The sequence below is a fragment of the Prionailurus bengalensis genome, chromosome C1 (genome assembly GCF_016509475.1).
Source record: "Prionailurus bengalensis isolate Pbe53 chromosome C1, Fcat_Pben_1.1_paternal_pri, whole genome shotgun sequence".
In the NCBI taxonomy this organism is placed as follows: domain Eukaryota; kingdom Metazoa; phylum Chordata; class Mammalia; order Carnivora; family Felidae; genus Prionailurus; species Prionailurus bengalensis.
In genome coordinates this window covers 83,547,968-83,575,425 of record NC_057345.1, presented here as the reverse complement: position 1 = coordinate 83,575,425, position 27,458 = coordinate 83,547,968, and the positions used below count along the sequence as shown (strand labels likewise).

Sequence of the window (27,458 nt, the reverse complement as noted above, 5' to 3'; positions counted from 1 at the left end):
TGATCTTCCTAATTCCTTGATGGGTAATTTACATATAAGAAAATGCTTTGTAAAGATATCAGGATCTGCAAGTATTATTGCTGAGTACTTTGTTAAGTAAATGAGGAGTTTTGTTAGATTGTTTTTTAAGGCAACCATTTATGGAATATATAGCATAATAATGCTGTAACATGCATGGCTTTTATCTGTTCTATCAGAAAATCTTTCTCAGGTTCTCTGGGGCTACTGGCTATCATTACAAGGAAAACTACTAGAGAAATGAAATGATGATGCCTACAGGCTGGGCTTTGGAGAAAGTCAGACCTGGATAAGAGTCCTGAATCTGGATTTCACAAACTGTGAGGCAAGCTCTGACATTATCATATGCTATTAAGATTTTAGAATGAAATAGAAGAGAAAACTGTCAATCACAGACCCTTAGGGTATTTTTATTAACTTCTTAATGATCACCAGGATCACAGAAATAGGAAATAAAATATTTCAAACCTAAAACAGAGAAGGGAATTGTGTACCTTATTGTCTTTATCTTTAAAGTGAGAATTACAACAGTACCTATCCCATCAGGTTCTTGTAAAGATATAGTGAGTTAATATTTATTTCTGCCTCATTGAGTGAATATGAAGATTAAATGAGATAATACTTTTAAAACATGGCATAGCGCTAGCATATAGTACTAGCTTTAAATAAATATTTACTCAATAAATTAAACAAAATATAAACATTTTCCATATTATGTGTATATTATTTACATAAGTGTGAAGAAAAATTATTAAAAGATATATTTTTTCCAAACATTAACAGCAGTAACTGGAGTTATTACTAAAATTCTGGCTGCCTTTTTTATCCAGTTTCAAATTAATCTATTTCCAAGAAAACCAACAGCAAAGACAAAGGAACACAACTATTTCTCACTGAAAGAGGAAATAGAAGAGACACCAGGAAAGTGAACCAGCTGTTGCATTCCAATGTGATAATTGCTTTGATAAAGGAACCCACAGGGTGCTTTGGGAGATTGGAATGGCAAGAACCAGGGAGCTCCATGAGAAACACCTAAACTGAATTCTGAAGCAGGCTTCAAGTGTGGCTTTTGAGGCAGAGAACATACTGGAATGCTTAGAGGCTGAAAAATGACTTGTGCTCATAGAACCAGAGGGCTCTAGAGTAGGACAAGTGGTATAGCTGGAACTGTAGGAATGAATCAGGTAGGAGCCAAGGCTTAAGGGTCATTTTGTCAAAAATTCTCCTGTAAGCAGGAGAATGTCATGATCTTTAAAAAAAATTGTGCTGAATACATTCTTCTTTTACTTAGGATCATCAACATAGATTCCAATTAGGAATGAATATTTAAATTTAAATTTAATTTAAATTAATTGTGTGCAGGCAGGTGTTTACTTTTTGAAAGGGGGAAATGACATCCTTTTTATGGAGGAAAACTTTTAGATAAATTGTGTAGGTTGCACTCATGAAACTGAATAGTTCCAACAGGAAGAAAATCCAGATCTGGCTATTGCTCTCCAAATCTGTTCTTTCAGCACCTGAAATATAGTCGCTGTTGCACTTAGAAAGAAAAAAAAACCCTAGACAAATCTCTTTTACATGAACTAAGTCCAGTTTATTTTTAACCGTCTTCAAGTAAACTTCAGTAAATTCTCCCCTTCACCAGCACAGAACTTAGAACATAGTGGTTTTTTCATAACTTTAGGTTGAATTATTCCTACTGTGCTATAATACCTAGATAGCTAACATGTGGATAAATTTGTTTCTGAATTCTATTATTGGTGAATGATATAGTATTATTTTAAGGCCAAACAGTTTCTTCCACTGTTGTTTTAACTTAATGAGTCCCTTCAGTACTTGTGCTATCACTGTTTATTTGAGGAGACCTAACCCTTTGTTCTGTTAGCTTTTGTGAACCACCAGCTACTCAGAAGTATATTCCATTGTTAAAACTCTTTTTAAAAGCTCTTGACTGAATCTTTCAGAAGACTTTTGGAGTTTTCAGGGAAAGGAAAAGAGACTATGGCAGCATCATTGGTTAGTTTTTCCTTGGTCAATTCAAATGACCAAAGTAAAAAAATTAAAATTACACAGGATATTGTGATTTTAGTTGCCAGTGTCAAAGTATGTTAAATTTTAAATTACATGTTATACTTGCTCATTACAAAAAAAAGAACTCAAGCCGTATAACATTGTATAAAGTTAAATCTAAAATACTAGCCCACTGCCCTTAAGTAGGTTTACATATTTACACATATTATTTTTTCATAGTTAATGTGTCACGTAAATCCGGGAATTGTATCATAATAAATAGCCTATTTTATTTGTTGATTAAACTATTTGACTTTTTTTCTATTTTATGTCTTTATTATTAGAAACCAAATAACAGTCTGTTAGTATTACTATTACTGTTATATTATTTCTGAAATTGCCTTCACATAAGTCACAAAATATACAGCTTTTTCAGTTTTGAAACTTACTGATAAGTTGACTTTTAGGGCATCTATGACTAATATATATCACTTTTTTGTTACCTTCATATAGAGGCTTCATTGACATTAAGTTAAACATACAACAGGTGGTTCAAAATTTGAGAAGATAATTTGCACAGCATATGGATATGCTATAAAAAATTATGTCTTTTTTCTAAGAAGCCTGGAAAGATCCTCAATATAAATCAAAGATTTTATCACACTACTGGGGATATAGTCCAGGTGAAATAAGATTATTGAGTAGTAGGAAAGCTATAATAAAAACTGTCAGTACTGTCACCCCGTTCCCTCTAAGGTCTGTAAAGGATCAAAAGTATATTGAGCATCATCTAACAGCTGCCTAGAATGTGAGGGGAACCACAATTGTGATGAGCAACAGTATGCTGGGTTGGAAAAAATACACATAACTTGTAGTTAAGTTGAAAATGGTAGGTAGGATTATAAAATGTATTGTGAGGCTTGATTTTTTGAAAATGGCTACCTGCTAACTAAACATGTAACTGATTTTATTATGGGTATATATATTCACATGTATATAAACTTATTCAAATTAAAATGGCATATAAATACAGGTATTTTATTAATTATAAATAGTTACCTAGGGAAAGACCATATTTGTACATAGATAGTATATAGGAAAGTGCTACCCTTCCATGGAGGGTAAGAAGTTCTTTATTGCTACCTTACCATGTGGCAGCAATTGAGAAGAGGAAGGGAGTGCTTTTGGCCTTGGGCTCAGAAGAAGGAAATGTGCAGCTGTCTTTTGTCATCCTGAATCCGCTTTCATCAGACACCAGCTGCCTCTACCATGCTGCCTAAGTCCATTCCCAGTGAGGTCAAAGTCATATACCTGAGGTACAGTGGTGGGGAAGTCAGTGCCAGGTCTGCCCTTGCCCCGAAGATCTGCTCCATGGTCTGTCTCCAAAAAAGGTTAGTGATGACATTGCCAAGGCAACTGGTGATTTGGAGGATCTGAGGATTACAGTGAAACTGAACATTTAAAACAGAAAGGACCAGATTTAGGTGGTACCTTCTGCTTCTGCCCTGAATTTCAAAGCCATCGAGGAACCGCCAAGAGACAGAAAGAAGCAGAAAAACATTAAGCACAGTGGAAATACCACTTTTGATGATATTGTCAACATTGCCCCACAGATGCAGCACCAGTCTTTAGCCAGAATACTCTCCGGAACCATTAAGGAGATCCTGTGGGCTGCAAGGTTGATGGCAGCCACCCTCATGACATCATAGATGATGTCATTAGTGGTGCTGTGGAATGCCCAGCTACGTAAGAACCACAATGGAAAATATTTCAATAAAGGATCATTTGACAGCCAAAAAAAAAAAAAAGGAAGGGAGAAATATGTCTAACATAGGCATGAAAATATGGAGGTACTAGGAGATGATCTGTGGAGCAGGAATAAAGAAAAGCCTCTTTTATCACATATATTCTCATATTTACAATTTGCATTCCTCAGATAAATGCTTGGCTATACATCCATAATAAAGATAAGTTACACTTTTAGTAAGGATATAGGTATTTTCAAAAGCACAAACTTCACAGTATATTGTGTAGTCCAACCTGTCATCTTAGAATTTAACTAATTTTTAAGAGGAGATTATTTTTTACCTCATACTATTAGCATGGAGCAACAAACCGAAGCCCTAAGAAGAAAGGATTCAGTATAAACAGCCTTGGATCACTGATGAGATTGACATGTGTTTTAGGGATTTGATTCCTGAAGAAGTGCAGTGAATAACGAGTTTTCCATAAACATGTATGAGCAACTCCATATGGGCCAACTGCTAGCATAGATACTGAGAACCAAAGATGAATTATAGTCTCTGCCCTGGATGAATCTGTAGTCTTTTTGTTTTATTTTGTCTTGTTTTTGGATTGCATTAGGTAGAAGTTTCTTTTCCCCTCATTCCTTTCATTCATTCTCTCACTCCACATTATTGGTACTTAAAATGTGTATGATCCATGGTAGCTGCTGTGTGTCTTACAGAGAACAACAAATATGCAGCCAGAACTTGCTTTTGATAGTAAGCTCTGGTATACTCATATCTACACATGGTAAAATCCCACTTACGCTCCTACTCTAGCATAAGTATCTCTGTCAAAGAAGGCTTCTCTGATTCTCCTGAGATAGAAATAATTTCTCTTCCTTTTGAAAACTCATAATGAGAGAATGAAGACTTTAAGCATATTATTTATGTTTGTCAGATATCCACTCTGTTTACTGTCTATAAATAGCAGTAAAACTTTGTGCTGTGACTCTTAAGCAACTCCTTCCACGTTAGAGAAAGTACCATATAACTTTCAGAGCATTTTAATGATTATAAGAAAGCCTGTTAAGTAACTAAAGAAGTACATATTATTAATGTGAATATATAATTTAAAAATTTATAATAAATTTCTGAAGTACAAATTATTCTCTGCGTTTGCATGTGAGAAAGCTGATGCCCAGAGAATTTAAGTCATTTGCCTAAAGTCTTAAAACCAATAAAGTGAAGTCAGTAATTAAATACGGGCACTCAAGCACCAGAGCCTTCTCTCTTCACCTGTGTGCTATGCTTTCTCAGTGAGTACATTTAAAGGCTTTGGAGAAGCAAGCACATTTGAGCACTTAGTTAACATTACAATTTACATAAGTCTGTGTGTGTGTGTGTGTGTGTGTGTGTGTGTGTGTGTGTGTGTGTACACATATACATATTCAGTCTTATTTTTGCTGGCTGCTTTTAGAATAGCCACATTTTGCAAGGAACTCTAACCTAGGTACATGGCTTATCACTATGTCATTACTGCAAGACAGAGAAAGCTCTTTATCTTCTTCTTGAATCTAGCATCTTCCTTAGTCTCCTTAAGTATTCTCAATCCCCACCATCTGTAAGATGGATAAAGGATGGTTTCCTAAGAGAGTGTTGCCAAGAAGACCACCCCTTCAGGACATAAAGCAGAGCTTTTATCAATGATATTCTCTGTTTTTCTTAATTATTAAAGTCTGCCTCTGTAGACTGCAAGTGACTGGGATCAAATTATATTAGAGATTTTAATATCTAGATGTCTCCTAGGCAGAAAAACATTAAATAAATATTTTTATCTTTGTTTTATATTCGTCGACTTTAACTGTTTCTATATTATTGATATATAAAAAACATGAATGTGTAATATTAATTAATAGTTGCAGTAACTTATATTTTATTCCATTTCAACAATTTCAACAATAGTTGGTAGGTATGATGCTCTACTCTTTAAATAAATTGGTAACAGAGAGAAATTGGAAATGAGGGTGCTCTTTCCGTGCTACTACAACCTTTAGTGATCCCATTCTCCCCCGTAAGTCTTAGCGTAATTATCATCAGTACCATACATTTGGCAAATACATTTTGTTTTCTTTACACATTATGATACTGTTGTTTGGTAATGTTATTTAAATCTTGTCTTATTGTTTAGTATTTCTATTTCTAATATTTTAAAGCCCCAGTAGATTCTGAAAGCCTTGAGGATTGACTCCCCTTCCTTTAGTTGGACTTGTTTCTCTTTTCATACCCACTTGGTTTTATCTTCTGTATGTAGCAGTGGTGTGTTTATTTTCTTTCAGCGACTCTTCCTACAGTTATTCAGGTACACTGATTCCACCCCATCCTTTTTTTCCACCTGTGTGCGACACAAAAACTGATTTTCAATTTCCATCTTCTCTTGTAAGAAAGAGAAAAATCTAAGTTTAAACTGCTCTTAAGAGCAGCATCCTCAAAGACTTATGATGATACTCTCTTTGTGTAGTAAAATAGGAAAATGTGTTTAAAAATTTTTCAGAAGGTTGTATGCACTAAGTTTTTATGGAACTGTTTGATTTGCTTGTAGGATAAGATATACATGAATTTGTGGCTTCTTCTGCTCTTGAGGTTTTTTAGCATACTTAATTAAAAAAATAAAATATGTTTAAAAAGTGTCTTTCTAATAGAAGTGGCTATACCAAAGTTATTAAAATGTAATAAAATTAGCTTCCTAAATTTAGGAATTAGTGCCTCAATGACTAAGGTTATATAAGCCTTTGAAACCATGTGAGATTGTAAAACCCTAATGTTTTCATCTTGACTTGAGAAGCTTCTTGAAACCTTTTACTTTTTTTTCCTTAAACTAAAATTGGACTCCAAGAGAGAGGATACTGTAGCTTTTTTCTAGCTGTGACATCTTAACTGCTTTTTTCTGTCTTCAAATTACTCTGGCAAGGAGGCAGTGATGTTGCAAAGAGATAAGGTCAGTAGAACATCATCTTTTAAAATTCTAACCTGTCTTCATACGTGAATGGGATAGTCCTGAGTGTAAGATGGTAAATGCATTTTAGTAGTTTCCTCAACTGCCTTGGCCACTGGTCTCCTTATACTTCTGGGAGATTTCTGGAGCCTCAATACTCTCATCTATGAAGTGGAAATAAAAGCCATATTATTAATTTTTAAGAATCAGTCATATATGAAGATCAAAAATGAGTATCAAAATTTAACTGAAGGCCTTCCTTTTAATTAAAAATATACAAAAAGTGTAAAAGACATTTTTTAGCCACTCATATCTGAGAAAACCAGTAATTCTCTGATATAGACTACAGAAAGATTGTAGAAGAGTTTTTAACTATGTTTTATCACTAGACTCATGATCATGATAATCCAACAAGATATTTTGAGTATCGGTCCTATGAATTGTGTTCTGTTCTAAATCTTGCTTGTTTTGAACTGTCTTAAAACACCTATAAATGAATGGTAATTTCTAGAGGATAAATAGTCTAGTTAAAAATTATGTTTTCATATTACCTACAAATTATGTAATTATTAAAAGTCTAAAACATGAATATCACTGGTTCAGCATCACCAAGACAGATTGGTGCACAACTTAAAAAGTTCAGTTACCTTTAACAATGTTGCTATACCTTCCCAGCCAGCTGACTGTAGAAGCTGGGCCAAGATATATACTACGGATATTCAAAGTTAGTTCCAAATATCCCTGAGCTAGTAAGAATTTGTTGTGTAATTAGAGAAGCAGAGTCAGGAAACATATAGGAGAGGCTATTAATTGAATATTGAGAGATGTAAAGAGAATATTTGGCATCTGAGAATTGCTCTTGACTGTTTCATATATCAGAACATTGAATTGGTCTCATTATGTTTTAAAGATATCAACCATCTTTCTTGGGTCTTTTAATTGTGATGGGATCTGGTACAAGGATTGCAAGCTGTGGAACTCAGATATATATTAAACACTTCCAACCCCCCCCCCCCGGGGTTGATTTACATTCCTTGATTTACATTCCTTCCATTCAATTATGTGCCATTTCAGTAGAAATATTGCCAAATTGGGGTAGGATATTAGACTACATATTTGCCTATACTGGTGATTATAGGGTATGGAGGTTAGGTCCTATACCTATCCACTACATTTCAGTTAGTTAGACCTTCCAAATCAAGGTAGATCTTCCAAAGATCTGAGGTAACACAACATCAATGTTAGGAAAATATCTTAAAATTTTTCTAGGTAAATATTAACTTGCTCAGTTTGATTACATATAGACTAGTGTAGATTATACATAGCCTTATCAAACAGTGCTAACTTGATTGAACCCAGTCTAGCAAAAAAACAAAGACAATGCAATATGAGTGGGGAAAGGGCAGAGAAGCAGAAAGAGAATCCTAAGCAAGCCTACACCCAGCACCAAGTCTGATGTGAGGCTACATCTCACAACTGTGAGATCGTGACCTGAAATGAAATCAGGAGTTGGACACTTAAGTGACTGAGCCACCCATGTGCCTCTGATTTATTTTTTTTTTTAATTGAGGAAGAAACTGTTATTTAAACTCATGGATTAGAAAATTCTTTAACAAGCATAGGTCACAATTCCAGCTCCTATGGATGCTTAACAATAAAAGAAGCAGGCATCTGTTCTCAGATGTGTAAAGAATGAAATGTTCATTTCTTTACTTAGTATAATTTTTTTGGTGTTATTCTATAGAGTAAAGCTGTCCAAGCTCACTAATATTTGGGGAGAGGAATCATGGCTCCCTTTCCCTGGAGAAAGATCTTTATATCTTTAATATTTTTTGTCCCTTAAGTAGCAGTACTAAAGTTTTCATGGTCATGTTGAATCATGAAAAATTAACATTATTAAGGATTCTATATTTTGTTCTTAATGAAATCCATTGTTATGCCCTCTATTAAATGTGGAAATGAAAAAAGTTTATCACTAGTAAAAAATCTAAGATGTTTCATTCCTTTAAAAAATCTAAAATACTCCTTTTGGTATAAATATAATTATTTGGGGATTAAAAATATTACATGATTGTTTATCTGAATTAACTTTTGGCTCTTATAGTGCATTTAAAAATAAATTGCATTATAACAGAGTAACTTTGAAACATAAAAGGGGAATTAAATGAATGAAGATAAAAACAAGTGTAATTTAAATGTTACTTCTTAGGAAAAATTTATGTAGAATGGTGGTTTACAATAATTGTTGACATATTCCCCTAAGTACTGTGTCTGTGATTTTTCATGGTATCAATCATTTAAAGCAATTTAGGTAATAACATTCTGACATGCATTTCTGCTATTTTATTTACACCATTTGCCTACATCATTGTAATGCAGTACCTTTCTGATTTGGTACAGTAAATGCACTCTGTAATATCTATTATGGCATGGTCAAAGGATAATTTATTGTCAAATAGAAAAATAGGTCAACACTAATGTCACTTGATGATCAACCCTCCCCCCCCCCCCAAGTTTAATAAAACATCTCACCAGTATGCATTCCAGTGCAGTGGTTGATATTTTATTAGGACTACCTGGCTATAGCAGTAGTGTAATTACTGAGCTGTCAGAGTGATAAGTGGGATTAATGGCAGCCCGATGCACTTTAGTCTGCAGAGCGCTTAGAGAATTGCAAGATGGTATTATTATCAGAGTCTGCCCATTCTGGCATATTCATGGCACCAAAGAAAAAAAGAATGCTACAATTCAGGTTTGCATTGCCCTGCCTCATTAACATCTGACATTTCCAACAGCTGTTATTTGTGAACTAGCTCAATAATAAAAAGGGAATTATTTGGTAAAGAGGCTTAATAACCACAACTAAAAATCCTTACATTGTCAGTGCTGTTAAGTGAATCTGTTTATGTTGAATTTAAGATTTCTCTAGAAGAACAGGACAATACACTGTGCATTAATTTGGCTCATTCATACCTGCTGACATTATAACTTTATATTTTAATTGCCTTATTATTCAGGTTGGGTATTAGAAAAAAGAAAGGTAGGAAACTTGTGAGTTCATTAGGGATAAGCAGAATCTATATGACATAAATGATATGTATACACATGCACACAGACATATATATATACATACATATACACATATGAAACAAATAAGTACATTTGTTGCTTTATTCCTGTGAATTGCCAGATATTTTTAAAACTGTCGAAATGACTTTTTTTTATAAATTAGAAGATACTTAAGATGGCATATTATTTGCCAAATTTCTAGCTATTTTATTTTACTACATAATAGGAGATCCTTTCAAACCACTAATAATGCTCAACATATTTATCCATGTGAAGATAACACATAAAGTATCACCTCATTTCAACATCATAGACCAAATAGACCATGTATTATGCTCTGTTTGCATTGTTTTGCAATGTATGCTGCTGATTACACTTTCAAGAAGTTCTTTTTGAACTCAGTGACAGTGTTTTAGGGAAAAAATCATAAGTATGAGAAGATAGGAATTCAACTAAATGATAAATGTGAATCTAACAATGGCATTTAGAGAAATGATAGGGGAGAGGTTTAATGACTACATTTCAGAGAAGACAATTGATTATGAAAAGCCTTCGGTACTCATTGTGTAAAATTTAATTTAGAGAGAAGGCTAAGGGCACAAACCAGAGAAAAGAGATCAGATTTAAAAACAAGATATTAATTAGGTGCTGAGAAATTGGTTCAGACAATGAAGAGAACTCTCCTACTCACAAAAGAATGACAAGGAGACCAGTATTGTTTTCTCAAAGGAAATGAACCAAGGTCTTTACACATGGAAGTAGATAGAAAATGAGCTAGCTAGTCACCTTTGTCACCAAGCAGTGTAGGATTCATTCTCAATGAAATTCTTGGAGAATTCTGGACTTCTTACAAGAGTGACAGTGGTGTATCTTAAGTTTCAGATCTCCAGCCTGATTCTTCTCTACTCCTGATCTCACTGTGTGACAGACCAGACTGCATTAGTTTATGTACCTTGTACTTTTCTCCAGACCTGGGTACATACTGACTTATTCTCTTGAGTGACCTTACACTCCAAATCCCACCCTTTTCCTCTTCCCTAATGCCCACTCATTCTTCAGTCTTCCTTTTGAGTGTTACTCCTCCCAATCAGCTTTCCCTGACTCTCCTCCTCCAGTACTACAGTTCCTCTGATATCCTCCCTGAGCATGCTATTTTCACCCAAATTCACATTGACAACTACAGTTGCATTTATATGTGTGAACTTCCTTCAAATCGCAAGGTGCATGAGAGTAGGACCATGGTGGTCATCAATTTTATATCCTCATATTCAAGGTTCTGACATGTAACAGGGACTGATTAGATTTTTATTAAGTGAATGAATAAATGAATGAATAACACACATTAATGTGCAAATTAAGGACCATTCTAGCCCGTGGTTTCAGTCCTGAAGTAGTAATTAAACAATCATGATTCTTGCTGTGTGGATCGAACCATGTATAGCAGAATCACCTCAAAGGCTTTTTAGTTTTTTTTTTTTCAAATAGTTTCCCAAGCCAATAACTCAGACTCAGGAGGGGCTCCTCTGTGGAAACTGTGACATTTACCAAGCTGGTCCTTAGGTACACTAAAGTTTGAACATGTCTCTGGTCGGTTCTCCAGGAAGCAGATTCTGAGATGGGATTAGTATGCAGGAAATTTATTAGAAGATCAACATTTGTGCAACAGTGAAGGAATCAGGATTGGACAGACAGCCATAATAAAGGCTGCAATGGATTTCTGCAGACTTGTTCCCCAAGTCTGGGCAAGGGGACTGGGCTCTAACCTCTTCATTGACCTGTAATTGGAAGCAGGCTGCTACTAGAAAGGGGACACGACCTTGGTTGAGCCTGTTCTCTTTGACTAAGGGCACAGCAGCAGGGGAATAAATGCTTCATTCTGGAAGGGGGTGGATCTGGGCTATGCATTGAAGCATGTACTACAAAGGCCAGTTGCCGTGTGAATAGTTTGGAGGTTAAAGAACATCAGAAAATTGGAGGAGAGAGAGATGATGGGAGGGAAAGAAGGAGGGATAGAAGAAATGTGGGAGACAAAGTGGGAGGGACGAAGGGCGGAAGAAAGGACGTTACAAGCAGTAAAATGACAGGGACTTTGCTTTTGTGTGTGTATAATAATTGCGGGCTTTAAGGCATACAAAACTTTTATCATTAAAGACTGCATTCTCTGAGCATTGTCAGTTTAGTGAGAGGTCAAAAAAGACTGATTTAGTAAATGAGTGAATGATGTATCTTAAATAAATATGATCCTTTTAATCTCTAGGAGGAACATGGAGAGAAGGGGCAGTTAACCTGAGTGGTGCTATTTTATACATCTCAGAAGGTGTACAAAAAATGAAACACAGATACTCTATGTTTACTGCTTAAAAAAAGATTTTGTACCTAAAAATAGCACAATTTTATTTGTTCTTACTAGACACTAACTCTGAATGGGTGTAGGGTAGAGAATATATATAATATTATCTCACTTACCTTATAGTTTCTTTATCTGGTTATTTTATTTCTTAGGTGCCTGAAATGTGCTGATGCCCCCTGTCAGAAGAGCTGTCCAACTAATCTAGATATCAAATCATTCATCACAAGTATTGCAAACAAGGTAAATTCATATTTAGCTCTGCAAATAAAATTAACAGCATTTGATCTTGATGTCTATCTACTATGACCTGTCTTGGTAAATTGGGTTAAAGTATTAGAAATGTGATTTCTATAGGCATGTGAAAATGTAGCACATTGTATTAATTAGCCTCTTCCATGTTTTGATATAATTATTGTAAAAATGCATGTTTATTGTTTATTGATTTAAAAAATTAGTTTGTGTTGAAATTAATGATTTTTTCATCCAAGGCACTCACTGAATAGATTGACTCTAGCTTAAGCTTGGTAAATGCTTATAGATAGGAACTGTCATTGATTATCAAAACACATTTCAAATTTATTAAATATCTGCTTTAAAATATGTTTTAGTATGAAGCCTGGCACACTGAGACACGTCAAGGAATTGGACTTTTCCCTGGGGCTAAAATTCAAATAATTTTATTTAAGATTCAGAATAATTCATACACACTAGATAGACTTATAACCAAAAACCCCAACACCAAAATATAGAAAATAGGCTTTTGTGAGCATAAGTAGAACAAAAGGAGTTTTAACCTTTTTTTTTTAAACCAATGTAAGACTAAGCACAGTTTTTCATTCACTTAGTGAATTTCTGATTAATTAAATGATTAATTAATAGTATCTTTTCTTTGTGAAACGAGTATTTGTGAGCTCTTCGCCAAGTGTCTGATGCTTTATCAAATGAGCAGGAGATGAAGGAGGTCTTCCTATAAGGATGTAGAGAATTCTTTGTTTCACAAGGTTTGACATTTATGTTCTAAAATGCTGTAAAAATCCAATAAATGCTCCTTCAACAACCAGGTACCTTTTTTATAAACATCATTTCTCAATGTCAATTATTTTTAAAAAAGTATTTCAAGAGAAAAATGGTACATTTATATAGTTTTAAGATTTCAAAAGAAAGATTAAAACTTAGGTATACAGTATGATATTAATCTACATGGTCATCTTTATTAGGATTTTAAGTGTAGGTTAAATTTTAGATTGACCACTTATTGTGAACCCAGGAAAAATTGCTTATTTATAGAAGAAAGACAGCATCTGTCCTACAAGGTTGTGGTGTAAACTAAATACTTGTATGTGAAAATCTCAAACATATTATTATTTAGAAAATAATAATTTATTATTATTTAGAATTATTATTTAGAAAATAATAATTTATTATTATTTAAAAATATTTTGTTGATATGGAATTATTAATTATCCTATTCATTCAATATGGCAAATGGTATACAAGGGATTACTATTTTTATAGCTGTTATATTTATTGAGTAGCTGCTATGTACCAAACACAGTGACAGGTATTGCGTCCCTGCTATGGCCCAGCCTTTTAGAAGTTCATAATTTATAAGCAAAAGCAGGTACATAAAAAATTTTAAAAAACCACTCTAACTATAATTGAATGTGGTTAGTGCTGCAACCTATGCAATCTAGAAAGTGTATTCAGCATGCACAAAAGCAGGAATGTATATATGTGGTAAGTTTAGGCAGATGTAATAAATTCATTGTGGCTATAAAAGGGCCTAGATTACATAAAAAAGAGTGATGGGAAAGAGACAAGGCAATTAGATTGGGATTCACTTGTGAAAATATATTAATTCTATGCTCAATATTTGAGACTTAATCCTAGACATAGAGGAAATTATCAATGCTTTATATTTGTTTTGTAATTAGGAAGAAGAATTCTAGGAAGTGATCTCATTTATTAACTTCATGGTATACCACACATCTATCATCACAAGACCTTTGTCTTATATGTGAAAATAAATAATTTATGTGAAACTTATATGTGAAACCTTCTTTGTTTAATAATGACTTCACAGAAAAGGAGTGAAACAAAATGTCCAGAGTTTGAAGTCTAATGTGTTTTGGCTAAAATTATTTCCAAGGTACCAGCCTTGACTTTAAGCATGAGACAATATTACAATTATGATCCATGCTGGCTGGATGTTCCCTAGATATTCCAAAATTCATTATTGATATTGTGATTCTCATTAGCATATACTCCATTCATTCAAGGTTTATGCAATTTTATAGGAAAAAAAAGACAAATGGAATAATGGTATTCTTTGAGAAGTTTGTAACATGTCTAAGTAAGATCAGAAGCCTATTTTAGAAAAACTTTCTGTTTCATTAATTTGTTTTCTTTATTGCCTAATGAAGTGTTATACTTAGCTATTTATTTAAACAGATTTTATATGAAGAGAAAATATTTGGAGACTTTTAATTGAAAATGTGATTTTTCTATAGACATTTAGGGAATTCTATCGTTAAGTAGTGTTTTGTTGAAGAATCACTGTAGTAATCATAAAAGGTCAGATATTTTTGTTCTTTAAAGCCTTCAGCTTTTTAGGTATTTACCAGCTGTGTACAATGTAGGCTGTCCCACACTGCTCTGCCAGTGGACCTCAACTCAGGAGGGGGGTTCTTTCCAGGTTGAGAGGGTAATTGAATCGCCAGACTCAATGAGCCTTGTGCCTGTTTGAGAAAAGGATGTCACTTGTATTGTATTGTGTTAGGTTTCTGTGATTCAGTGGAGTTTAGGCCAATACTTCCATTCTTTATTTTCTTACAAACTGGATTACAGCTCTAGTTTTCAAAGGTACAGTCAATTCCATTGTACCTCCTCAGTCAGTTTTTCTCTGTTTCATTCATGCAGGCTGTTGTTCTCAATTGTATCTCTCAATCGGAAGTACACGTTTCAGAGTCATCAAACTGTGAATACTGGGTTATATTTCTTGATAGCTTCCCTTTGGAAAAAAAAACAAACAGCACTTTATATCAGAATGCATGAGGCCAATCTATAAATGTAATGAAAAAGAATGACTGTTTTTAAAAATGTTCTTTTGTTTCATAATGCTTTATTTTAAACAATAGAGGTACTATCTCTTTTCAAAATGTTCAATACAATTGTAAAGCATTGATTTTTCCACCTCTTTGCATATTTTATGGAGTCTGTGTGCCCAGATTTGTGTGGCTTTTATACCTAGATAAAAAAAATTTAATAACACATATTACAGAAAAGCTGACTAATGAATCAATGTAAAATAAAAATCTCTTCTTTATCATAGAACTCTACTGAAAGTAACTAGAAGTCAGAGGAGCAACAAAATTTAACCAGCAGAATTCATTTGATAAATGCTATTGACAACAATATTTTAATTTAAAATACTGATATATGTGTGTGTATGTGTGTGTGTGTATACTCACATATATACACACATGCATGTGCCTGATGCAAGTGTTACAAAACAGAAGTTCAGTCAGTAGATTTACTTCATCCTCCTTTTAAGTTTGCTTTTCAATTGCAGTGGCTAAGTGGTTTAATACCTTTATCAAGTAAAATGTTGATCACTTCCAGAATAATCTTCTAAAAGCATAGCTCTAATTATATTACTCACTTGTTCAAAAAAAAAAAACAGTAGTGGCTTCCTAGGTCCTAGAAACTAATGTCCAAACACATAACTTATTATGTAAGACCATTAGGCTTTCTCCCACTATTATGACAGAGAAATAAGGAGATGAAAAAATATTAGGAAGTCCATAACTTAATATGCAATAGTGTTTGAAAATATGAATATTTTAGATGTGTAAAATAAAAAGGTAGAGATAAGGTTTCCTTCAGTACCCAAGGTTAGTTCCCTCGCTTGTTTTGCTAGATGATAACTGTGAGCACCTCTGTTCATTCTAAGAGGACTGTCAGAAACTTACCTGCCTGCTGCCATAAAATGACACTCAAGAGAACACAGCTTTTAAAAACTCTGTTATGCTCTAGAGAGTAAGCAAGCCATTATCCTGCAGAGTTGGATTTGCCATTTGGTTGAAATAAATAGTTCTGAATTCATGTGTCCATTTCCTTTACAGTTAAGATGCCAATATTTGAATAATGTGAAAAATGTGTTTTTCTAGGACTGAATATATTCAAATTTTTACGACTACTTTATGGCATGGGTCTGTATCATTTAGGGTACTCATCTGAGTGGGTCTTCCAGCACAAAGTACTATACTTCAAATAAGCTTGTCCCTAAGTCATAAAACAATGTTTTCTGTATATCAATTTTATCCTTTTACAACTCCAAGACATAGTATTGTTAATGCTTTATTAGTCAATGTTTGATTAGCTTTATTCACATTTTTCCTAATTTTCTTCATTTTTTTCTTTTTCTAATCTTTTTATTTTACATATTGGAATTTCCATTGGAAAGTAGTTTACTTTTGCTTGCACTGATGCTATTGAAAAATTAATAGAAACTTAATTATTTCTCATTTGATATTACATGTCTTTTGTAATATCTGTCTTTGAACCTTAATTATTGCTCATTTGGTGCTTTAAAGATCTTTTTATTTTCATTGTTCAACTAAACAGTGATTTATCTAAGTTGGATTTCTTTTTATTTATCCTGCCTGGTTTGCCCTGGTGTTCTTGAATCTATGCATTGATGACTTTCTTCATTTGGGGGATTTTCTCTTTGACCATCATTTCCTTATGGAACTCTTATTAGATACATGTTAAACCTTCTTACTCTGTTCTCCATGACGGTTAACTTATCCTCTTTATTTTGCATTTTTAAAAACTATGCTAGCTTTTAAATCATTTTCTAAGCCTGTCATTTCTTTAAATATATAAAAATACTCATTTTTCATACTCTGGGAGTTCCACTAATGTTTCTATCAGTCTGATTATACTGTTTGTAGTTCTGCTGGTTCCACTCATCATGCTTTGTTTCTTCATATGTTTATTTTTTTTTTTTACTTTGCTGATTTTCTTTGAAGCTTTATCTGTGGGAATTCTGTGAGGATCGCAATGAATACATTTTCTTTACCAGGGATTTATATTTGCTATGTTCTCAGAGGACCTGGAAATGGGATCCAGTGTTCACCTCGTTCAGCAAATGCCTTTAAGATGATTCCACTTATTTTTCTGTCTTATTGCCTTGTCATTTTCAGTCCTTGGACATGACAGATCATGAGTACATTCATGGTGACTTTTTAAAAATATTTTACCTATAATTCTAACTTTTTAAATCTAATCTTATAACAAATAACTATTTCTCAATACAGGTGGAAAAGTACAATAATTTAAGACCTAATGGGTAGTCTAGAGCTATTGGAACACAGATTTTTATTAACAAATACTTAAATAGTAATTGGGAAGCTATAGGAAGAAAGAAACCTTTGGAAAAATAAGACAAAAAGATTTGCCACATCAAATCTTGAAACTAACTATACATCTTCTAAAATCACCATGCAGTGTTGGTACAGGAATACATTTCTGAGGCAGATGAAAGTCTGTAAAGAGAACCAAGTAAATATGAGAAGATAATGTGTAATGAAGAATGTATTTCAATTCAGTGGAAAATGATGGGTTCTTTGAAAAATAGTTCAGCACAATTTTGAATTTACTTTTAAAACCCTTCATTAATCCATGTAACATAAACTTTAAATGGACTAACTTTTAAATATTAAAATGTTTTAAAAATAATTTGGAAGTCATAAATTATGTGAGAACAAATTTTACTATGCACATTTTAAAATAAAAATTAACCAAACTTGAGACCAAGTGAGTTTTCTTTTTTTGTACCATGTATTAACTTCTCTGTTATCAAAAATTTCCTTGGTATTTAAATGAGAATAATAGCCTAACCCAGTATACACATGGGCAGAAGGTCGTAAACATTACAAAGAGGTAGTGCAAATGATTAATAGCCGTATTAGAGATGTCTTGCTTCTAAATTAGCCAGAAATATATAAATCAAAGGATGAGACACCACTTTCTCTCATCAGATTATTGAAGTTAAAAAGTTTAATAACCTCTGGGCACCTGGGTGGCTCAGTCACTTGAGTGACTTTTTTTTTTTCCTATTGTTTATTCATTTTTGAGAGACAGAGACAGAGTGTGAGTAGGGGAGGGGCAGAGAGAGAGGAACACACAGAATCTGAAGCAGACTCCAGGCTCTGGGCTGTCAGCACAGAGCCTGACACAGGGCTCGAACCCATGAACTGTGAGATCATGACCTGAGCCAAAGTCAGATACTTAACCAACTGAGCTACCCAGGAGCTCCAAGTGACGAACTCTTAATTTCAGCTCAGGTCATGATCCCTGGGTCATGAGATAGAGCCCTGCTTTGGGATCTGTGCTGAGCATGGAGCCTGCTTGGGATTCTCTCTCTCCTTTTGTCTCTCTCCCCTGCTCACATGTATACACTCTATGTCTCGCTCTAAATTAAAAAAAAAAAAAAGTTTAATAACCTCCTATGCTATTTAGCTGAAGGGAAACAAGAAACCTCATGCAGTAGAAATATGTTTCTTTTTTTAAAAAATTTTTTTTAACGTTTATTTATTTTTGAGACAGAGAGAGACACAGCATGAACAGGGGAGGGGCAGAGAGAGAGGGAGACACAGAATCCAAAGCAGGCTCCAGGCTCTGAGCCATCAGCCCAGAGCCCGACGCGGGGCTCGAACTCGCTGACCGCGAGATCGTGACCTGAGCTGAAGTCGGACACTTAACCGACTGAGCCACCCAGGTGCCCCAAATTATAAATATATATACCATTGTGCTAACAATGCTGTATTATGTGCTCTTCCTAGCGAAATGAAGGTACCACCATATAATGGCATATGTACACTCTATTTTATAGAAATTGTAGCATCATCCGAAGTAGCAAAAACTTGAGATGATATAGTGCCCATCATTATAAAAATTGCTAACTCTATATTATTTATTACATATTATATATTATTTACTATATTTTATATTCATATTATGGAATGTTATGAGGCTATTCTTAAAATATGTTATTATATTTATTGACATAGAAGGGTATCTCTATTAAGTGAAAAAAAGTAAGTTGCATATTAATATGGATAACAGAATATTGTGTTTAGAAATAAAACCCAGTTATAAACAAAACATGGCATAGACAGATATAATTTAAACTAGTTTCCTGAGTTGATTGAGGTTGAAGGAGAGGTGAAGAGAAGTTATTAACTTTTTTTTTTACAAACCTCCATGTTATTTTACAATGAATATGTATATTTTTAAATAAAAATAATAAAGTAGGGGCACCTCGGTGGCTCAGTTAAGTGTCTGACTCTTGATTTTGGCTGAGGCCATGATCTCATGGTTAAGAGGTCAAGCCCTATGTCAAGTGCTGAGCATGGAGCCTGCCTAAGATTCTCTCCCTCTCCCAGTGTCCCTCCTCCATTCCCTCTCTCTCTCCCTCTCTTAAAAAAATAATAAAATTCACTAGTAAAATAAAATATAATAAAGCTGAGAGGATACAGAGTAAAATGTGATAAGCCCTATTCTAAGTTTTTATTTTAGTGTAAACAGAAAAAGATCCAAAATTTTTTTCCCTCTAAATAAGTAATAATTCCAAATTTCTTAAATAATATATTCTCCCAATGTCCTAAAATGCCAAATTTATCATATATTTAATTCCATATTTATTTAGGTATATTTTCAAACCTTCTATTTGTCTTAGCAATCTATCTTTGACAGGACCAAGGTATTTTATTTACTATAATGAGTTATACACCTTATCATTAACTAAAGCCATTTTCCTGATATTATATTTATTTTCAGAATATCCTAACTCTTTTCTGCATATAAAACTAATTTTATAAAATAAAAAGGCTCTAAAAATAATTATTGAACATTGTGTTCAGAGTATAATAAAACATTAATTTAGAATTATTAATGCAAATGTATGCCCATTTTGCCTCATTCATTTATCTGTTGATATAACATTAACTGTGTATTCCAGAATTCAGTCTTTAATTTTAATATATAACTTCCCAATATTGAATCCGGCAAATGATAGGACACTGAATTTACTTGTGTTAAAAGACTGGAATATTATTTTCAAAATGTCCCGTCTTCTTTCTTGTACTGAAAAAGATAAATGGATATTACATTGTCTATTGAATCATTAATGCTTATGCAAAATCTGTCTTGTTTCTGTTTTGTAATATCTGTCTTTGGACCTTTAAAAGGTTACAGTTTTACTTTTAATCACAGCTAATACAGTGTGTAATAGTAACTCCTTTTCTTCATATTTATTTCAAAAGATGAACATTTATTTCTGAAAAACCTTCTGTAACTCAAAGCACTGTTAGTCAAGTCAATCTGTTACAAAATGTAAGTGATATAAAATGTAAAAGTTATGTCACTATAACTAAATGAGAAAAGATTTCCATTATACAACTTAAGCCAATTTTATATGAAACAAGTAATACCACATTGTTTGCGGTTGTATGTTATATATGGGACACATTTAAACATAAGCCTCAGTAAATATTTTTAAAAACTTCAATTATTTTAAAAATAGAACAGTGATATCCAGTCTTATGTATGTATATGTAAATTAAACTGGCATCACAACTTTTTTCTGTAGTATAATTAGGACTATGGAAAATCTGTGTGAACGCATAAGATACTAGTTAGAATAATTTTAATAGTAATAGATCAAAATCAATGTAACAGAATCTAGACAAATGGAATTTTAATCTGTCTTGCTATCTCATTGTATAGAAAAGAAATCTGAAACCAAGCAAGGCTAAGTGACTTATCCCAGATCCCATGACTACTTGATAGAATAACTGAATTTTCCTTATTTTTTCACCAGTGTGTTTTAGGTCTGCATCACACTACACTATATAAATAAAGTGTGTTTGTTATTAGTCATTATTAAAATATAAAATATATTTGCAAATGACATATCTGATAGATAGTATACAGAATCTGTGAAGAACTTACCAACTCACTATCCAAAAAACCAATAATCCAGTTACAAAATGGGCAGAAAACATGAATAGACATTTTTCCAAAGAAGACATACAAATGGCTCACAGACACATGGAAAGGTGTTTAGTATCAGTCATCATTAGGGAAATACAAATCACAACCTACAATGAGATATACCTCACACCTGTCAGAATGGGTAAAATTAACAACACAGAATACAACAGAAGTTGGTGAAGATGCAGAGAAAGGAGAACCCTCTTACACTGTTGGTGAGAATGCAAAGTGATGCACTCAGATTCTTATGGAAAGAGCCCAAATGTCCATTGATTGATGAATGGAGAAAGAAGGTGTGGTGTATATATACAGGGGAATATTATTCAGCCGTAAAAAAGAGTGACATTTTGCCATTTGCAACAATGTGGATGGAGCTAGAGTATATTATGCTAAGCGAAATAAATCAGAGAAAAACAAATACCATATCATTTCACTCATGTGGAACTTAAGAAATGAAACAGATGAACGTAGGGGAAAGAAAAGAGGCAAACCATAAAACAGACTCTTAATTGTGGACAACAAACTGTGGGTTGCTGGAGGAGAGGTGGGCGGGGGGATGGGCTAAATGGGTGATGGGCATTAAGGAGGGCACTTGTGATGAATACTAGATATTATATGAAAGTGATGAATCACTAAATTCTACTCCTGAAACTAATATTACACTATATGTTAACTAGAATTTAAATAAAAAATTGAAACAAAAAGTAAATAAAATAAAAATTAAAAATAAACTGTATAAAATATAAATGTAAAATATAGGGTATAAAATATAGAGGATATTATATTTATATATACATATAAGCAACATATTTCTATCATGACAGTTTAGTAGGTGCTATTAACATCTTGAATGGTGGGTAAAATGTAACACTGTAGACTTCATCTTAAAGAAATTTGGTTTTAGTTTTCAGAAAACTGGTAAATTGAAAAATATAAGTAAATTATTATAATCAAAACTAGTTTTAACTTTGAAAGTCTTAGTGGGTTTAAATTAATGGAGTAGAGACTTTTCTGGTAAATTTATTTGTACCCACTGTACAAATAGTGACTGGCAGCAGGTTTTATGAGCCACAATATAATAATACAGTATGGTAGACACTGCAGTACCCTGTCAATTAAGGGATCTCATATTCTTGTCAATGAAGCGCAAACTCTCACAAAATAATCTGACTTTATTTTTCTTGGAAAGATGAAGATAGGAGTGTTATAGTCTATTTCTAATATCGTGAATAATGAAATTTTGTCTTTATTAGTAATTATACATATAATGTTCTACAACAGTCACTGAATTTGTTTTAAATCTTATTTTGGATAAGATTATTTAAGGTGAGATAATTTGTGCTCTCCCACCTTCAATTTATAATTTTCCTATTGCATATTATTGTTACTCAGAATATACAGTCACACTTTCTTTTATGGCACTTGACTTTATTGTGCTTCGCAGATAATGTGCTTTTTTACAAATTGAAATTTTGTGAGAACGCTGCACTGAACAAGTCTGTTGGCACCATTTTCCAACAGCATTTGCTCACTTTGTGTCTCTGTCGTATTTTGTAATTCTTACAATATTTCAAACCTTTAAATTATTATATTTGTTATGGTGGTCTGTGATCAGTTATTACTGGAGTAATGGTTAACATTTATTACCAATGAAGTTTTTTTTTTTTACATTAAGGTATGTGAATTGTTGTTTTAGATATAATACTATTGCATATTTAATAGACTACAGTATATACTGTAGGCATTATCTTATATGCACTGGGAAACCAGAAAATTCATTTGATTCGCTTTATTGTGAGGTATTCGCTTTATTGCGGTAGGTTGGAACAGAAACTGCGATGTCTGCAAGGTATGCTTGTAAATTTATTTAAACTTTGCAAGCAGTTTGATTGACTTGAATCTTTTTTGTTTTTTAAAATAACTATTTTTAAATTTTTTTGAATTTTTATTTATTTTTGAGGAGAGACAGAGACAGAGCATGAACGGGGGAGGGGCAGAGAGATAGAGGGAGACACAGAATCCAAAGCAGGCTCCAGGCTCTGAGCTGTCAGCACAGAGCCCGATGCGGGGCTCGAACTCATGAACCATGAGATCATGACCTGAGCTGAAGTTGGATGCTCAACCGACTGAGCCACCCAGGTGCCCCCAAATAACTATTTTTTTAAACAAACAAACAAAAAAGAACAACAAAAACCTCCACAGTTTTTCTCTCTGTTGCCAAGTAGTAGTCACTTATATTTTAAATTGAGATGGAGTAATTCTCAATTATATTTTCTGAGTAGCCAGTAACATGTATGTTGTAACTTTGTTGATAGTATAACATCTTTCAGAAGAGGAAGATCTATGAAGTGAAATAATACAACCAGATACTTAAATTTCTACTTCAAACTCCTAGACATCCAGTGCCCTTTTAGAATACAATGTGTGTATATTTATAACTGTCCAAGTAAAAAGAATCATATTTAAGCCATAATTCTCATTATCTTTGAAAATATATACAGTCTAGTTGGGTTTTAAGGAAAATTCATCTCAGTGAGATGTTAGAATATAAAATTAAAGAAAAATATTTTATATTATATAGTAGTCCCCCACCCCTTGTCATCAGCTTCACTTTCCATGGTTTTAGTTATCCATGGTCAACCAGTGTTGGGAAGCATATGTTCCTCTTGATAAATCATCAGAGGGTCGATAGTAGCCTAATGCTACATCACAATGCCTGTATTACTCACTTCATCTCAACATACAGACACTTTATCATCTCACGTTATCAGAAGAGAAGGGTGAGTATAATACAATAAAATAGTTTGAGAGAGAGATCACATTAACATAACTTTTTTGCAGTATATTGCTATAATTGTTCTATTTTATTATTTTTAATCTCTTACTGTGCCTAATTTATAAACTAAACTTTATTATAAGTATGTATGTATGGGAAAAAACAAATCATATATAGGGTTCAGTACTATCCATGATTTCAGGCATCCACTGCAGGTCTTAGAATGTATCCTCCACAGATTATAGAGGAGTACTATATACGTATTGGATGTTCTATCAATATTAATTTTATTTCACCTTCAGTAATTTCTCATATTAAAACATTTTCATTTGCTTGCAAGTTAAATGATCTATATAAATGATATGTGTAGATTTCTACTTGCCTTTTTTTTAAGTTTTAATGGTCATTAACTCTTAACAAATATTTCTATATTTGAATTTAAGTTTAGATATAGAAAGTATCCTATCTTCTTGAAGAAATTATATCTGAATTATGATCTATTATTATACACAAACTATAGCATTCAACTAAATAAAATAATCTTGCATCCTATTATTTTAATATTTATTAATAACCTATTGGAAAGAAAAAAATACCTCTATAAATTTTTACAAAATCTATTGCACATTTTATTATTTTCTATGGATAAAGTGGGCTTTTAAATTTCTATAGCAGATATTCACCTTATGCAGTTTAAATTGCTAACTCCAGGGGCGCCTGAGTGGCGCAGTCGGTTAAGTGTCCGACTTCAGCCAGATCACGATCTCGCGGTCCGTGAGTTCGAGCCCCGCGTCAGGCTCTGGGCTGATGGCTCAGAACCTGGAGCCTGTTTCCGATTCTGTGTCTCCCTCTCTCTCTCTGCCCCTCCCCCGTTCATGCTCTGTCTCTCTCTGTCCCAAAAATAAATAAATAAACGTTGAAAAAAAAAAATTAAAAAAAAATTGCTAACTCCAAGTGAAGCACTTTATTTTTTTAATTTTATAGAAATGTTTATTTCTTATATAAAATATAAACAGTAATCAATTGAGTTTCTAGTCTTATATTCCACTACCTGCTTATAGGCAAGGAATATAGATTAGAGATCATCTTTGACCTCAAGAAAATTTTAAAAATATAATAAAAGATACATGTCAGAAAAAATATACAACTACTATAAATGTATATTAACAAATACAATGATCAAAAGGGTGTAGTTCAAAGAACATTCTGGCCTTATGCTTCTAATTGGAAAATGGCTGAAATATTAATAAAGCTTTTTAAAGGAATTATCATTTGAGCAATGATAGAAAGTATGAAAAGGGTAGATTTTTGGTATAGATGAAAAAATTTATTTAATTTCATGGGAATAGTCTAGAGGCACAAATACTGATTCTTTATGAATATCTAGTGATTACCAATAGTGTCATGTAGTAGATGTTCAGTAAACACTTGATGATTCATAAATGGAATACTTGTACACATATACACTCAGTTTTCTTAACTAACTCATGGGGAAAGTTAATAGCTTTTCAAGTCAGTTAAACAGTTAAGAGTGGATACGATCCAGAAAATAGAAGTAGAGGTGATATTTTTACAATTTCTATAAGGTATATAAAGAATCCTCCCTCTGTCTACATGTGTCCATACCATTTCTTTTTATGGCTTAATATGTTGATTATAGTTTTTCTTTGTATAGTTTTTACTTCTTTCCTGTTGTCTTTCTTCTTCTACTTCCTAACATGAATTTTCTTTAATAAACTTTAAAATCTTAAACCCTTAGGATTAACTTTTTAAGGAAACCTTTTTGCTAGATCTATGTTACATAATACACTAGGCATGTGATGTGTCGAATTAAAAAAAAAGTGTATACATGATTAATTAAGAAGGAATTTTGATCTGCATTTTTCAAGGGATGAAACTGAGGTTAAGAGATGCTACATTCCCCCCCACCCACCCCAGTAGGATATAAGCAGGATTTAAATCCAGAAGTGCATGGCTTCAAAGCCTGCATGTGCACCTGTGTGCACATTCACATGTATTTCCTAGTTTAGCATCTCAAGGTCAGATAAAAAATTTTCTTTTCTACAAGACTAATTCTTTCCTTACACATTCAGTTTGCATAGGACTAAAGTTAATTCATATTTCTAAAGTCTAATCATATTGTGAAAAACTTTCCTAAAATTTAGTATGCCTGAAATATGAAGAGAGGGTTTTCAGAGTAAAACCACCAAACCTATTCTGTCCACAAACCTATTTGTCTCCAGAAGAGGGTGAATACTGTGAGGGCAGGAGTTTTTGTGTGTTCTGCTAATGACAGGTTCCCACTCTCCTTTGCCAAATGTGTGAATACCCATGGGTTGTTTACTGAGAGATGGTGACAACTTGACAGTGTTCCCTGTGCCTGTACTTTCTGTATGTGCTATTAGGGACATTTTGTATTAAATTAATGTACATTAGCACACTTGCTATTAGACAGCTCAATCTAGAAGTATAAGTAATGTTAATTCACCCTTCTCACACATGCAAACTTATTGAAGTTCCCAAGTAGTTTTTAAATACAACAGATTGGAGTTTATCTTGGAAGGGTGCTTCCATCTGTGAAAATTCTCATTGGAAAAAGCAAGAACACTTTAAAATAAATCCACCAGCTGTTTTGATAATGTTGTGATGATATAAAGGCCCAAATATGATAGGACTATTGGTTAAATTTGTTATAACATATGAGACGATAGCTGGCTTGTGAGTTTCTCATGTTTCTTGATAATGACTTTAAACCATTAAATTGTAGAAAGATGATGCTAATGCAATTTCAAGCTATAACTTTAAAATAAAAAGCAAAGAATAAAACTTAACTTGTCTTAAAATTAACTCACATGAAAATGGCACATGTTGTATCTTTGAACAAGCTTTAAAAACTCCAATGAGTAATAGAAAATTCAACACCTGCAAAATATGTGTAAGTTAATGGACTAGAGAACATTCAATGCCTATACTTTTGTGTTGATATAAAAGCAACAAACATGTCAAACATCATTTGTGTTTTAGACTTTTGCTTAAACAAGGAGTAAAAGTCCTCATGCTTTATACATAAAACAAATCTGTGCACAAAAGATCAGATATTTAGTTTTTATACCTCCTAACATAACCCCGTACATTTTTCTTCACACAATTGAAGAGTAAAATGCTTGTGAATGATCGAACAACATGAAGAAAACAGTTGAAGTGATTGTGTATTTTCTAGAAGGAGACTGCTGGGGTATCTTTAAAGTACCCTTCTAAATTTAAATCTTACAGCCTTTGCTTTTAGAAAGGTTTAAGAGCTCACAGAATAGGAGTCAAACCTCTTGTTTAGAAAGAGAACTGAAGAAATCTTCCCACTTACTATGAGAGAAAAAAATTGTTATTGATCTTGTGTTCTTGATGGGAAGAATTGAGGAGGTGTTCCCTTTCTAACAGGTTTCTGAATGTCTTTGACTC

At 33.1% G+C, this 27,458-nt stretch overlaps 1 protein-coding gene and 1 pseudogene across 1 annotated transcript in view; both read left to right on the top strand.

The window, feature by feature from the left end:
• The window catches only part of DPYD (dihydropyrimidine dehydrogenase), an 862,317-nt gene that overhangs the window by 195,856 nt on the left and 639,003 nt on the right, over positions 1-27,458 (top strand). The window contains 1 exon segment of the mRNA XM_043575643.1: positions 12,319-12,406. Within this exon segment, the coding sequence (XP_043431578.1) occupies positions 12,319-12,406 (88 nt within the window).
• LOC122480813 lies at positions 3,158-3,825 on the top strand (annotated as a pseudogene).